This window comes from Rhamphochromis sp. 'chilingali' (genome assembly GCF_963969265.1).
Source record: "Rhamphochromis sp. 'chilingali' genome assembly, chromosome: 4".
NCBI classification, from domain to species: domain Eukaryota; kingdom Metazoa; phylum Chordata; class Actinopteri; order Cichliformes; family Cichlidae; genus Rhamphochromis; species Rhamphochromis sp. 'chilingali'.
Window position 1 is genome coordinate 19,813,168 of NC_137948.1, and position 14,519 is coordinate 19,827,686.

At 42.8% G+C, this 14,519-nt stretch overlaps 1 protein-coding gene across 1 annotated transcript; it reads left to right on the forward strand.

The window, feature by feature from the left end:
* Positions 1 to 262: 262 nt before the first annotated feature.
* On the forward strand, positions 263 to 13,632 carry hpf1 (histone PARylation factor 1). The gene is made up of 8 exons (XM_080880246.1): positions 263 to 367; positions 1,214 to 1,397; positions 2,178 to 2,364; positions 2,576 to 2,674; positions 10,360 to 10,513; positions 10,868 to 10,955; positions 12,788 to 12,960; positions 13,305 to 13,632. Exons 1-8 carry the CDS (start codon positions 329 to 331, stop codon positions 13,437 to 13,439), a joined length of 1,059 nt encoding a protein of 352 aa, XP_080736372.1. The 5' UTR covers positions 263 to 328; the 3' UTR covers positions 13,440 to 13,632.
* Positions 13,633 to 14,519: the final 887 nt, after the last annotated feature.

The window sequence follows — 14,519 nt, forward strand, 5'->3', positions numbered from 1 at the left end:
GTTCAAAGTATTGTCACATACCTTCTATATGATTTGCATAACCTTGTTAATAGTAAGTAGTTATTTAGCTGAACTGTAGAGGCAAAAGGGGCAGATGAGTGTATAGTAAGCCAATTTATTATTATTATTATTAGTAGTAGTAGTAATAGTAGTAGTAGTAGTAGTAGTAGTAGCGTTGTTTTATTGTTACCTGGATTATTTAGGGGAATGGACGTTTGCATTCCAGGCCTGTGGGTGGCACTGGTGCTCTTAAACAGGGCGCTGTTGCTGCCGACGGCTCGACGCTGACTGGCAGAAGAAGACTTCAACGGAGAAAAAGAGGGATAAAATGACAGGGCGCGCAAAAAGAAAACACAAAGCCGTTCAGGTAAATACGCTTTGTTTTGACCTGCTGTGTTTGGTGCAGGAATATGCGTTTAAAACAGCAGCCTTACCAAACGAGACGCCGTGCTCTGTGTGCAGCAGAGCAGCTGCCGTTAAAGTCGGTGTGAAGAAGTGTTTAGCAGCCTGACCGAGCAGCAGTGGACAACATGGCAGCAGCTCTGCAGGCTGGTCCCACAAAGCAGCTTGTTCAGCGATGCTAACAGCACATACCTGAATGGGGTCTTGGGCTTTGATTAAATGGAAAGCACTGCACCATAACTGGACCTTTATGCTAGCTAGGAAATATCCGTGCGTCGTTCCCATTCACTGATTGTGTAGTGTGGCATCAGCAAGCGCACTGTGGGTGTCTTCATTGATTGGTGCCTTTATCCATTAAACACCAATAAATGGCCCCATAAAATCGTTTTGCTAAGGTTGCGAGCAACTATTGGAAAAGATTTCGATCCCTACTCGTATTGTACACGCCACTGCAGGGTACAGAGTCCAAGGCAGTGGACACAGCTGTACTTATTGTACACTAGTGCTGATGCGAGGTCGATGCATTATTTCTCACGCAGTAAATATTGACCTACTTCTGTGGAGACCATGATGCTCAATGATTATTATAGAAGTGTTTTGAATAACCTTTATCGATTTTTTTTTTTTTTTTTTTGGATGGATGGATGGCTTCTTTTTATAATAATATAGTGGTTGGTTCAATGTATCCACGATATGTTTTACTGTCAACCTGCTGAATCAAAATGAGATATTTGGAGCTTGATATAATACATAAATAGGCAACTTACTATGCAGTATTGCTCAGGAGTTCCCCTGCTTTTCATGTCTTTAGGAAAAAGGCACAAATAATGGAGAGGTGAAGAAAGCTCGAAGTGAAGAATCCAATGATGTGCTGCCATCGGGAGTGAAATCGGAGCAACGTGATGAGCTGATGCAGTTATACAGTTTTCAAATGCCAGAAGATCTGTACCACTTCTGGGAATTCTGCAGCGAGCTTTGCACTGACAACCCCTGTGGTATGATGATGTGGTACTAGACTTCATAGGGTGGAACCGCTGAATTTAATACTGCTTAGTATTTCAGTCTAATAGAACATTAAAGACGAGGTAATTCAAAGCAAAAAAAAATTCCACGTGACAGTCGGTGGTTAAGGACTTCAAAATGAACAGATCTCCTATTATACTTAAACATGAAATTCAGAACCTGTTTTTTAGCTATTAGATGCTCAATCGTTGTAATGAACTTAGGAGCTGTAATACAGGTGTGAAACAGATGACACAGTAGAAGACAGAAGCATCACGTCTGTAATACTGTAGTACTGTACGGTGCTTTAAAGGCCAGTGTAACAGCTAGCTAAAAGCAGATGTTCTTGAAGGTGCTGCGGTGAGTGGTAGTGTACACACTGCAGTAGAGTACAGCAGCTGACAGTCAATGATCATTTCATCTATAAAATGTCAAATATACTGAACACCTGAACAATTTTATCTTTGATTTTTTTTTTTTTTTTTTTGTTATTTTTGAATCCAGCCCTAAAACAGTGGATGATTTGTTTCCACTGAGTGTTGTTTTGTTCTCAGATTTAAGTTTATTTCATTTATCAAGGTTTTTTTGAGCAGTGCAGATGATTCATTTTATCATTAAGTGAAAAATCTCCATCTCAGATACTTATGTGGTGTATAAGATATGTGCTACAAAACAGTGTGTCTATTTAGTAAAATATTTCATCAATAATTTGCACTTAAGTAATGCTTCTGTGTCAGCTCGTTTCTGTATCAATATATTGTCACTCTCTGTAGGTGCTCTGAAAGACTCGCTGGGATTGCAGCTAGTTGGACCATTTGATATTTTGGCAGGAGCTCACAAAAACTCCAAGAATTCCCAGCCGAACTTCCACCTTCACTGGCGATATTTTTATGACCCACCAGAGTTTCAGACCATACTCGCAGGGTGTGAGAACAGCCAGCATCACATTGGTTACTACAGGTATAGAACATAAGATCTGAAGTGTGTGACTATCGGCTTTTATTAGAATCTTGTAGCTTCCACCAAAGGCTGCTTCCAACATTTGCTCTACCGAGAAGATAGAGAGCATCGTGTGTAATAATATGAAAATAGTGATAACAATATGTACATGAGCACAAGTGGTTCTGATTTTGTTGTTGCTTTGTTTTACTGAATTTCATTGGTCCGCCAGAGATACTCCAGACTCCCTCCCTTCGTTTGTTGGGGAAAATGAAGCCAAGAAGGGCTGTACTATAACACAGATGGGGGACAACGTGTTTGCTGCAGTCCAGTGAGTGTTAACCACCACAAACTCACCTTATATCACTTTATATAATCCAACTTCCAGCTTAAGAAACAAATTCTTGGCACAAGAACAAAAAAAGTCCTTGTGCATTAGTGACCACTGATGGTGGTGATTTTATTTCCCACATCACATTTCACAATAAACTGTTTTGTTTTTTTAAATGTAGTGTTTAGGTATGTACTGTTTAACAGGTTCTAAAAGTGATCTGAAGGGGGACAAATACTGAAAAAGCAACAAGGTCACAGCCTCCAAAGCAGGAGAAATGAAAACTGTTTTTTTATGTTCAGGAAAATCAGGAAGAGCTTAGTATCAGCTGTACTGGAAGGTAGATCTGGGCAATATGGATTAAAAAAAAAAAAACAATCACAATTTTTTTTTTTCTTTACTGAACAATTTCAGTTTCTGGTGAACTGATGGCAGGGATACAGATTTAACGCTAAGCAAGAAGACTCTTTGTAGGAAAACCTGTTGCGTGGATTTTCCACTATTCCATCATGCTTGTTTGAATGGTATTATTTAGGGCTGCACGATTTTGCATAAAATGAGAATCACGATTATTTTGGCTTAGAATTGAGATCACGATTATCTCACGATTTTCTTTTCCAGTATAAATATTTATTGCACTTATTAACTGCACATCAACTTCGCAACAGTTGAGACTGAACATAAAAACAATAAATAAACATAAAAACAACAAATGTCTCACATTTTGTTGTTGCTGCAAAATGTTGTACTGCTTGAAATTCCGTCTCCACCGTTGCTCGACACTGCGTGTATAGAGCAGTGTTGCCAACTTAAGCTGGGCAGACACTGCGATTTTTTTCAGTCGCGCGATTCAGCTCCTGCTCAAACTGTACGGTTGACTCGCAGGGGTTAGAAGTTCATAGGTCACGATGCAGGGTCTCACACTATACGGCCCGATGCTCTGATGCGACCCGAGTGCTCACACTGTGCGTCCATAAAATGAAGGTTATAAGAGAAATTCTGTTGCTCGCTCTCCCTCTCTGTCTTTCACTCACACAGACACGCACACCACCACCATCAACTTTGCTAAATTGCTAATGAAAAACATTGACCAGGCAGCTGTGATTGAGCAGCAGTGTAGATCCAACTATTTTCACGGTTGTTGTGGTCGTGATAATTTTGTGAGGCCACATCGAAAAGGCTCGGATGAGCTTGCCATAGTTCTACAAGTTGTGCCTCCATCGCTTGTGTCCAGATCACACGCTGCACTGCCGTGCTGCGCCGTCTTTTTCGCTGACATTTGTGTTTGCGCGTGCGCAGTGTGAGAAACTGCGGTGACACCCTCACGACCAAGCGATTGATGATCGGGAGCTGGTCGTGAGGTGTCAATCGCTTCTCGTTACCCCACGTATACTACACGATGCACGACGCACGATGAAGGCCAAAATCGGGCCGATCGCCAAAACGGTCGCACGACTCAAAAATCTGCTCAAAATGGGCCAAAAATCGCACAGTGTAAGCCCAGCATTAGCGACTTTGTCGCTATATTTTAGCGAGTTTTCAGACCCCCTTGGCGACTTTTTTTCTAAAAAGCGACTAGCGACAAATCTGGCGACTTTTTCTGGTGTTATTGGAGACCTATTTATGACGACTTTTTGAAGTGAAAGCGCGTATCGCTTTTACTCTCAACAAGCAGCGGGTGCTGCCGTGGGCATCTCACCCGTTCCAAAGCGCTCACGGGCGGAGAATAGTCCCCCCCAGCTTCTATCAGGGCAGAAGATGTTCACACCTGTGCGTCCGAACTGCAAATGAATAGCGCATGAGCGAAGCCGCTGCTCTCGCACTGACTGTAACGCAGTCAGTTCTTCTTTTACTGTTGTGCTTTTTTGTGGATCACGAGGTTTAAAACTACTTATACACACACACACACACAGTAACTCCACCAGAGTGCCTATTTCGGGTCACTTTTGCCGGTACAAGCCCGGATAAAGGAACAGGGTTGGAATTGTGACATTAAAAAAAAAAACAATAATTGCTAAAATAAATTTAATTTGTAGTTATAAATAAATTCTAAATGCATTTAGAACGTTCTTTACTCACTTTATGTCTCTTCCATGATGTTATTTCTCTCTCCAACAACGTAGGTTACAGTTATATTAGCATGACCAATTATGCAAATTAGGCGATGACGTCATTTAACGACTTCTAGCGACTTTTAGGACAGCCAATAGCGACTTTCCTTACTGAGGAGTTGGCAACACTGGTATAGAGCAGGTAGTGCAACAATAGAAAAATAGTTGCAGGACGGCACTGTGTAGCGTTTGTCTAGGGTGTTGATCATTTTCCTAAATCCCTCGTTTTGCACAGTGTTGATGGAGCCATATCTTTGGTCAGGTGATAAGTGATAGCCTCCGTAATTTCTTTGTGCCTGCGGGAGTTCGACGTGAAGCGCTGTATAAGGTTCCCGTTATTGATGTTTGGGTGGTTGACCGGGACGGATTTTCTCCTGTCACTTTCTCATGTGCTCTCCGTTGTTTTTTCCCTGCTAATTTTAGCAGCCAGCTTCTGTATCACGTGGTATAAGGCTCCGCCCTTGTCATTTGTTGAGCAGGAAGAGTGAGCGCTTGTTTTCATGCAGATTACGTCCCGGATCAAAATGCGGTACAATCGTCGTCTTTATTTACTGCTCACAAGGACATCTTAGTTGCCTGACATGTTTTTCACAAGTCCTTGCAAGTAATGTTTATATTATTTTTTTCGTCTTCTGAGGGAATGGGCAACATGTTGACTATGATTGACTGCTGTGGCGTTATGCCAACCCTACAATACTGTCTGATAGGCTATCCGGTTGTTCAGTCTGACGTCAGTGAGTGATTAAGATGGCGCCGGTGAGGTCGGCTGCCGTCACGACTGCTCCGACCACTTTTTCTTTGTCTTTGTTTTTTAAGTTAGTTTTCAGCGTTTCTAAATCGGCAAAATCATCACCATTGGGTACATTAGGTATGACAGTGACACTCTTGTTTCTATTGGTATACAATGTACTCACAATTCGAAGTTTTTAACTCCGGATCCGAGCTGGCCGAGTGAGATCTCGAGGGAGAACAAAGGGAAGCGGCGGCGGCCTAGAGGGAAGCGAGCCGGCGTCAGGAACAGGCTGAGAGCTCGTGCACACCGCACACCTCTGCCTAGCATCCTGCTCGCCAACGTCCAGTCACTGGAGAACAAGCTTGACGACCTCAGGGCCAGGATAAAGTTCCAGAGAGACATTCGGGACTGCAATCTCCTCTGCTTCACCGAGACATGGCTGAACCCAGCGGTGCCGGACCACGCCATCCAGCCGGCCGAGTTCTTCTCGGTTCACCGCATGGACAGGACACGGGACTCGGGGAAGTCAAGGGGAGGCGGCGTGTGTTTAATGGTGAACAACAACTGGTGCAACAGTGCAAACGTTGTTCCTCTCACACGCTCCTGCACACCAAATCTGGAACTACTGTCCATCATGTGTCGTCCTTTTTATCTACCTCGGGAATTTACATCGGTCATTATAAGTGCCGTTTATATTCCACCACAAGCGGACACCGCCTTATGCGAGCTGCATGAGGCACTCACACAGCACCAGACACAACACCGGGACGCTGCGCTTATTGTGACGGGGGACTTTAATAGCGCCAACCTCAAACGCGCAGCGCCGAACTTTTATCAACACATCACCTGCCCCACCAGGGGTGAAAGGACACTGGACCACTGCTACACTACGGTCAAGGACGGCTACAAGGCACAATCCCGCCCCCCGTTTGGCAAATCTGATCACGCCGCCATCTTCCTCATGCCAAAATACAAACAAAGGCTGAAACAGGAAGTTCCGGTTCAGAGGAAGGTCGCGCGCTGGACGGATCAATCGGTGGCCGCGTTACAGGACGCACTCGATGACGCAGACTGGGGCATGTTCAGAAACAGCTCCGACGATGACGTCAACGTGTTTACGGAAGCGGTTGTGGGATTCATCGGGAAACTAGCGGATGATACCGTGGAGACAAAGACTATCACAACGTTTCCCAACCAGAAGCCGTGGGTGGATAAAACCATCCGCGACGCTCTGAGATCCCGCACCGCTGCCTACAACACGGGACTCATGACGGGGGACATGGACCCGTACAAAGCCACGTCATATAACGTGCGGAGGGCGGTGAAAGAGGCGAAGCAGCGCTACGGGAGGAAACTAGAGTCACAACTCCAACAGAGTGACTCTAGGAGCCTGTGGCGGGGACTAAGGACAATAACGGACTATAAAGCACCAACAACCGGTATGACGAACGCGGCCGTGACTTTGGCAGACGAGCTGAACACTTTCTATGCTCGCTTCGAGGCTGCAGCTAAGGTCTCCAACAATGCTAGTGTTAGCGGCGCTAACGGCTGCAGACAGGAAGATACTGCCAGCACCGGAAACGTGCTCGTCATCTCCGAGCATGAAGTAAGGAGAGCCTTCAAGAGAGTGAACACCAGGAAAGCAGCAGGACCAGACGGCATCCCAGGTCGTATCCTAAGAGACTGCGCATACCAGCTAGCTCCTGTGTTCACTGAGATATTCAACATCTCTTTATCTCAGTCGGTGATCCCCACATGCTTCAAAGAGTCCATCATTGTTCCTGTCCCGAAGAAACCCCACCCTGCTTCTCTCAATGACTATCGCCCTGTAGCCCTCACCTCAGTAGTGATGAAGTGCTTTGAACGCCTGGTCAGAGACTTCATCATTTCTTCACTACCAGACACACTGGACCCACTACAGTTCGCTTACCGTCCAAATCGTTCCACAGACGATGCCATCTCTCATCTCCTCCACACATCACTCACTCACTTGGACACTAGAAGGGGGAATTATGTTAAAATGCTCTTCATAGACTACAGCTCTGCATTTAATACCATAATTCCCTCCACACTCACCACCAAGCTGGAGCATCTGGGACTCAGCTCATCTATGGGTCAGTGGATCTCCAACTTCCTAACTGGCAGACCACAGGCAGTAAGGATGGGCGGACATGTCTCAGCCTCCACCACTCTCAGCACTGGAGCCCCCCAGGGGTGTGTTCTGAGCCCCCTGCTGTACTCTTTGTACACATATGACTGTGTGGCCACTACCAGCTCCACCACCATCATCAAGTTTGCTGACGACACCGTCGTGGTGGGCCTGATCTCTGATAACAACGAGACGGCCTACGTGAAGGAGATTAGGAATCTGGAGAACTGGTGCCAGAGGAACAACCTCCTTCTAAACGTCAGTAAGACAAAGGAGCTGATAGTGGACTTCAGCACTAAGCAGGAGAGGAACTACCAGACCCCCGTCATCAACGAGTGCCCAGTGGAGAGAGTGGACAGCTTCAAATACCTCGGAGTTCACATCACGCAGGACCTGTCATGGTCCTGTCACATCAACACCGTGGTGAAAAAGGCCCGACAGCGTCTCTACCACCTCAGACGCTTGAGAGACTTCCAACTGCCCTCCAAGGTGCTCAGGAACTTTTACTCGTGCACCATAGAGAGCATCCTGGCGGGAAACATCTTAACCTGGTTCGGGAACAGCACCATGCAGGACAGACGAGCTCTACAGAGGGTTGTGCGGTCAGCTGAGCGCACCATCCGCTCCGAGCTCCCTGACCTGCACTCAATCTACAGCAGGCGGTGCCGGACCAAGGCCAGGAAGATCGTGAAGGACCTCAGCCATCCCAACAACAGACTGTTCTCTCTGTTGAGGTCAGGAAAGCGATTCCGCTCCCTGAAGACCAACACAGAGAGACTGAGGAGGAGCTTCTTCCCGCAGGCGATACGGTCTCTCAATCACACCACCACACAGTACTGACCCACACATATGGTTCTTACACACACACTGGACTTTCTGGACATTGTTTTTGCACAACACTGGTCACTATATTCTTCATTTCCAGTTAATACTTATACAGCTGCTGTTATTGTGTATATATTTATTTAGATTTCTTCATACATTCTTATATAGTTCTATATTGTGTATTGTGTATTTTGTTGTACAGTTATTTTATTTTCAACTTTAATTTATATATTTTATCTTATTCTTCCCAGTTAAATTTACCCTTCATTCTAATTTGTGTTGTACAGTTATTTCATTTTTAACCTTAATTTATATTTTATTCCTTCCTAGTTAAATTTACCCTTTTTAATTTTTCATATTTATTTCCTATCTTATTCATAGCCTTTCCTTTTTTTGTTTTCTTTAGGTCACGAGCAGTTGTCCAAGCATTTCACTACATATCGTACTGTGTATGACTGTGTACGTGACAAATAAAATTTGAATTTGAATTTGAATTTGATTTGACTATGATTGACTGCTGTGGCGTTATGCCAACCCTACAATACTGTCTGATAGGCTATCCGGTTGTTCAGTCTGACGTCACTAGCCGTGTCTGGGTCTAAACTCCGCTGCAGGTCCATATATCAAACGATCACTATGGCATTACTGAGAGTTGAAAAACTGTCTAAAGTCTTTCATCTTTAATAAAATGATCAGCGTTCTGCTCTACCAGGTGTAACTATTGAGTTTAACATCCAGGCATCCATGAAAACGGAATTTATGACATTTAAAGGAGTTAGAAGTTAGCAGGGAGTTAGCTCGCTAGCTTCTATCTAAATACAATATAGCATGTCCTGACTGCGGGGTTTTGGAAACAAATTAAAACGTACAGCTCTGTTATCACTTCCAGCATAAATGAAGACAGAAAACTAAACAGCAGTAACGTTTGTAGGGTTACTGAAGTTGGGCTAGCTGGTATATAATGATGTGCTGTGTGACCGCTAGCGACACAGCTACGTTAGCATAATATAAACAAGCTATTATTTATTTATTATTATTAAACAAGCTACTTGTATTGTCTGTCTGATCAAATTGTAAAGCCTACATTTATTATCATGGTCTTAAAAAAAAATTTTCTCGAAATAATATTGTAATCGTTTTATCATCCAGCACTATCAGAAAGTTGAAAGAATCATCAGTGCGTTGCATCCTGTTGTGTTTGGGTTTTGTAGCTGTAGATCAGTCAGGGTACCTTTGCTGAACTCTTACATTACTAAAAGTGTATTTATGTGGATGTTGTTATTTTGATGCATATCACCCACCTAAACCTTCAGACCACAAATAAACTTTCATGGGAACAATAGTAGAATAATGCACCACATTTAACTGCAAAAACTGTTCAGGAATGTTTTGAGGAATATGAAAAAAGCTTTAAGGTTTTAAGTTGACTTGCTGAGTTTCTGTGTCTGCCTGATTGAGCATCTGAATGTGTTGGGAAAAAACTCGAGTGCATGGAGACTTAAAGGAAGTCGTGCTAATCTGTTGATGCTTGATACCACAAAACGCCTTCTGAGGTCTTGTGTTGAGTCCACCCCTCAACAGCTCTGACCCACTGAGGTGTGGTCTCAGCACAAGGGGAAATTGTAGAGTATTAAAGTGGTGGCTTTAATGTTGTGGTTTATTTGTTTGTTGGCCACTTAAAATTCCATCAATAACTTGATGCTTACAGAAATAAACAGTCAAATTGGGTGATCCTTAACTTTTCATAATATGCCCTCTTGTCCTTCCTCCTTTTATTTCATGTGTGAGAGTGGAGGTACATTACTGCATGAAATTTTCTGTCATCACTTCTTTTTGTCTTGTAATTTGCTGTTCTTACTTCCATCAGCCTGTATCTGCTGAGGAAGAGGAAAGAGAGGGGCAGTAAGAAAACTGGGGATGAGGCATTGGAAACCTTGGAGGCAAAGCTGAGAGACAAAGCACAGACTCTGGGCTTTTCTCTGGAGCAGAAGACCAAAGACATGAAGCAGAGAGACAAGAAGGTAAAATGGACACGCCAACAAAAAAAATTACCAAGACCTCTCTTGTAATACCCATTAAATCAGGGATGTCAAACTCATTTTGCATTTAGGGTCGCATATAGCCGACTTTGATCTTAAGTGGACCGGATGAGTGAAACTGCACTTTCTTCTTTAAAGACATTGATGTACACATTTAATCCCCGAGACATCTTAATAAAAGATCAAGTCCAATTTCATTTACAGAAAAAGTTCTGGTAGCTCTGACTGTTCCACATTTACAAGACAGTAATGCTGCTTGAAAAGCATTAAATGTATAGATATGAAAAAAAAAAGTGTTCTTAAAGTTGATGCTTGAAAACGTTTTACACACTATAGGTCGTAACAAAGACATTCCACGGCGCGGGCATTGTTGTACCTGTAGACAAGAATGATGTTGGATACAGGGAACTTCCAGAAACAGATGGTGAGTTTACAAATTTAAAGTTGTTTTAACACCAGTTTTTTCCATTTGTCTTTTGTTTATTCATTGGTGAGGTAAACAAATTTTGATAAAGGAATTTAGCTTCTGTGAAATAAGCTGGTTATATAGATTGCAGAGATATCTTGATGCATTCTCAATCATCCAGGTAAGTAAATCTGCAAAAGTTGATTCTGTTCATGTGGATGTAGCGTTTTCAGTGGGAGAAACGTTTCGTCACTCATCCAAGTGACTTCTTCAGTCTCAACTGACTGCAAGTTTCCCCAATCTTATACTGTAACTAGAACATTTGCATAATCACTGAAACCAGCCCACTGAAGGAAAAATGGACTGGGAGGTCAGTTCCTTCATCTTGATTATGCAAATTCTCATGACCATTGATCAACAACCACTGATCAAAGATCACTGATCAATGGCCATGAGTACCATTCACACAGAGTTGGGGAATGGCTGCAATCACAGCATTGTAAGATGGCGAAAGATGTACCCTTAAGCACCCTCCTCTATTCAGAGATGGTCTTTCCCTTTTCATGTAAATGGCCTCATTGACTCTGCGCTCAAACCAGCGTTCTTCCCTTTCCAGGATGTGTACATCCTCATCATTGAAAGAGTGTCCACCCTGTAGGTGGGAATACTGCAGTCCTGGTCTAATGAGGCTGTGTTGTGCCATCCGCTTTGCCAAAGGTTGTTTGGTTTCCCTGATGTATAAATCCTGGCAATCCTCCTGGCACTTAACAGCGTACACTATGTTACTCTGTTTGTGTCGAGCGACCAGATCCTTGGGGTGGACCAATTTTTGGCGCAGCATGTTTTGGGGTTTAAAAGCCACAGAGACACGATGTTTAGAAAAAATGTGTCTCAACTCCTGACACATGGGATCACTACAGGTTTTTGCTTAGTCAGCGGTTGTCCTTCTCTCCTGGATCGGCTGGAACTTTCTTTAGGTGCCTTTCCAGCTTTGACAAAAGTCCAGCTGGGATAACCCCATTTACTCAGGGCCTTCTTGATGTGATGTTCTTCTGCTTCCCTGTCCGCTGTGTCTGTGGGGATGGTGTTGGCGTCCTGATGACAACCAGTTTATGCTCCAGTGGATGATGAGCGTCAAACCTTAAATACTGATCTGTATGCGTAGGTTTCAGCTTTTAGATGTTCCCCATTACTGATGGAAATCTCACAGTCTAAGAAGGCTAACCTGCCACTTTTCATATCCTCCCTGGTAAATTTGATGTGTCGGTCCACCAAGTTAATGTGATTCGTGAGTTGTGGTACGTCCTGAGATTTGATTTTCGTCCAGGTGTCATCCACATACCTGAACCAATGACTTGGTGGTGTTCCAGGGTAGGATAACAAAGCCCTCTTTTCCACTTCTTCCGTGTACAAATTGGCCACGATGGGTGAAATTGGGGAGCCCATGGCACACCCATGTTTCTGCCTGTAGAACTGACCCTTGTATGTGAAATAGGTGGAATGAAGATACAGTTCCAACAGCAAACACACTTGGTTAGTGCTGAGAGTGGTCCTGTTGCTGAGGTTGGGGTCATCCTGTAATCTCTTACGAACTACCTCCAACGCTTCCGTGACTGGGATGCAAGTGAAGAGACAATGCTATTGACCGGAACTCATACGATTATAAGATTGGGGAAACCTGCAGTCAGCTGAGACTGAAGAAGTCACTTGGATGAGTGACAAAACGTTTCTCCCACTGAAAACGCTACCTCCAGATGAACAGAATCAACTTTTGGAGATTGCAGAGATTTTTTTTTTTTTTTTTTTTGTCTCCGCTCCTTAACAAATTTGTTTTTTCCCTTGTGTCCCAGCTGGTCTCAAGAAAATTTGTAAAGCCATTGTTGAAGCACGGACTGATGAAGAACGCGTCAAAGCTTTTGGACCGATCCAGGAAATGATAACATTTGTTCAGTTTGCTAATGACGAGTGCGATTATGGCATGGGTTATGAACTGGGAATAGACCTCTTCTGTTATGGATCTCATGTGAGTATACTAAGTCACTGCTTCTTCAGCAATCATCTTTCTTGGATTTGATGTGATTTCTGAGATGACTTATGAAATAAAAAGAACTTTTCTTTTCGACTTATTTCTTATTTAAAATGGGATAGTTTTAATTCTTTGACATATTTAAAACAAAACACAACAGTGGCTATACTAGAACTATTAGTGGTTTAATGTTGCACATACATTTAAGTTAAATAGAATAAACATAAGTTGGGAACTAATGCTTTGGTCCATACAAAGAACTGAATTTTCAAAACTTTTTAAGGACTGGGTTTTTGGGGATATAAATCATTTCTCTTTGATTTTCTCTCTCTCTCTTACAGTACTTCCACAAGGTTATCAAGCAACTTTTGCCCATGGCTTACAACTTACTGAAAAGGAACTTGTTTGGGGAAATTTTGGAGACCCATCTGTCAAGTCGTATCCATGACAACATAGACCAACTCTCTCCACATTAAAACAAAAAAAATTATTCAGAAGTACATTTCTGTTCTGGCTCTTTATAAACTTTCCCACCATGTGTTCTTGTCTTCTGTTGTTTGTCATTGCTGATATTTTTGGTGGATTTGTGCTGCTGTCACTAACTGGAAACAGTTTAGTGATGTCTTGTTTGTAAAAGGTAGCTGTTCAATAAAGCTTTTTTTAAATATATATTTCTACTTTTTTTTTTCTTTTTCTTTTTTTTAACCTGTTTGATTTTTGTGTCCAGCCTAATCTGAGCCAAAGTCCACCTCACTTTACAGTTGAATTGTGCAGTCATCATAATTTTTGCCTTGAGTTTAGATCATCAAGGTGGACTGGTGTTGATCAGACTGCAGGCAATCTGATGGAACAATGCGTTTAAGGTGGTGTAATACCATAGAGTGGAAATAGAGGGCAGTGTTGTGTATGGGAGTTCATAAATGAGCAGCACGGTAAGATTCTGGGAACGACTTCCCATCATTCATATATTGAGTCATCATTTTCCATACTGTACATAGGATGTATTTGGTAACTGACATTTCTGTTGATGAATGTTTTGGCATATAGAAAGGGATTGATCCTTTCCTGTCTTTTCATTAGTCTTTCAGGATATGAGGAGAAAAACTGTAACAATAAGAAAGTTTCCAGTTTTAGCATACTGGAAACGCCAGAAAACCCCCTAAAACCAGGCCTGAGCCACCTCATTCATTTCCCATTTCTGATTAGATGCAGTTCATAAAATGGCTGGTATTTGGATATATTTTATTTAAGCCTCTATTATATCAAGAGCCTTTCTACAAACAAACGTTTTACAGCAGAGTAATATGCAACAAGAAGCCCATGTGGTTGCATTGGAATGGTTGCATCCACAGTAACGCAGCCTTTATTAAAAATTTGGATGACTGCACAGACTGCTCTGTTGCTGTTTTGTTTCAAGACATTTCAAAACATTTATTTCACTTGTCAATAATTGGGCAAGCTTACACTGAGTATGTTACATCTTCAAAATCTAAAGTGCATTACAAAGGTTATGGTGCCTGTGTCATTGTCGTCTTCCTGCTTTGATGTTTTTTCTT

What these genes read in the sequence shown, in the direction of transcription:
- hpf1 (XM_080880246.1), top strand. Translation starts at nt 329, where the DNA reads ATGACAGGGCGCGCAAAAAGAAAACACAAAGCCGTTCAG. An exon ending in TTGCACTGACAACCCCTGTG is followed by an intron (nt 1,398 to 2,177) that starts GTATGATGATGT and finishes CACTCTCTGTAG; the next exon opens with GTGCTCTGAAAGACTCGCTG. An exon ending in CATCACATTGGTTACTACAG is followed by an intron (nt 2,365 to 2,575) that starts GTATAGAACATA and finishes TTGGTCCGCCAG; the next exon opens with AGATACTCCAGACTCCCTCC.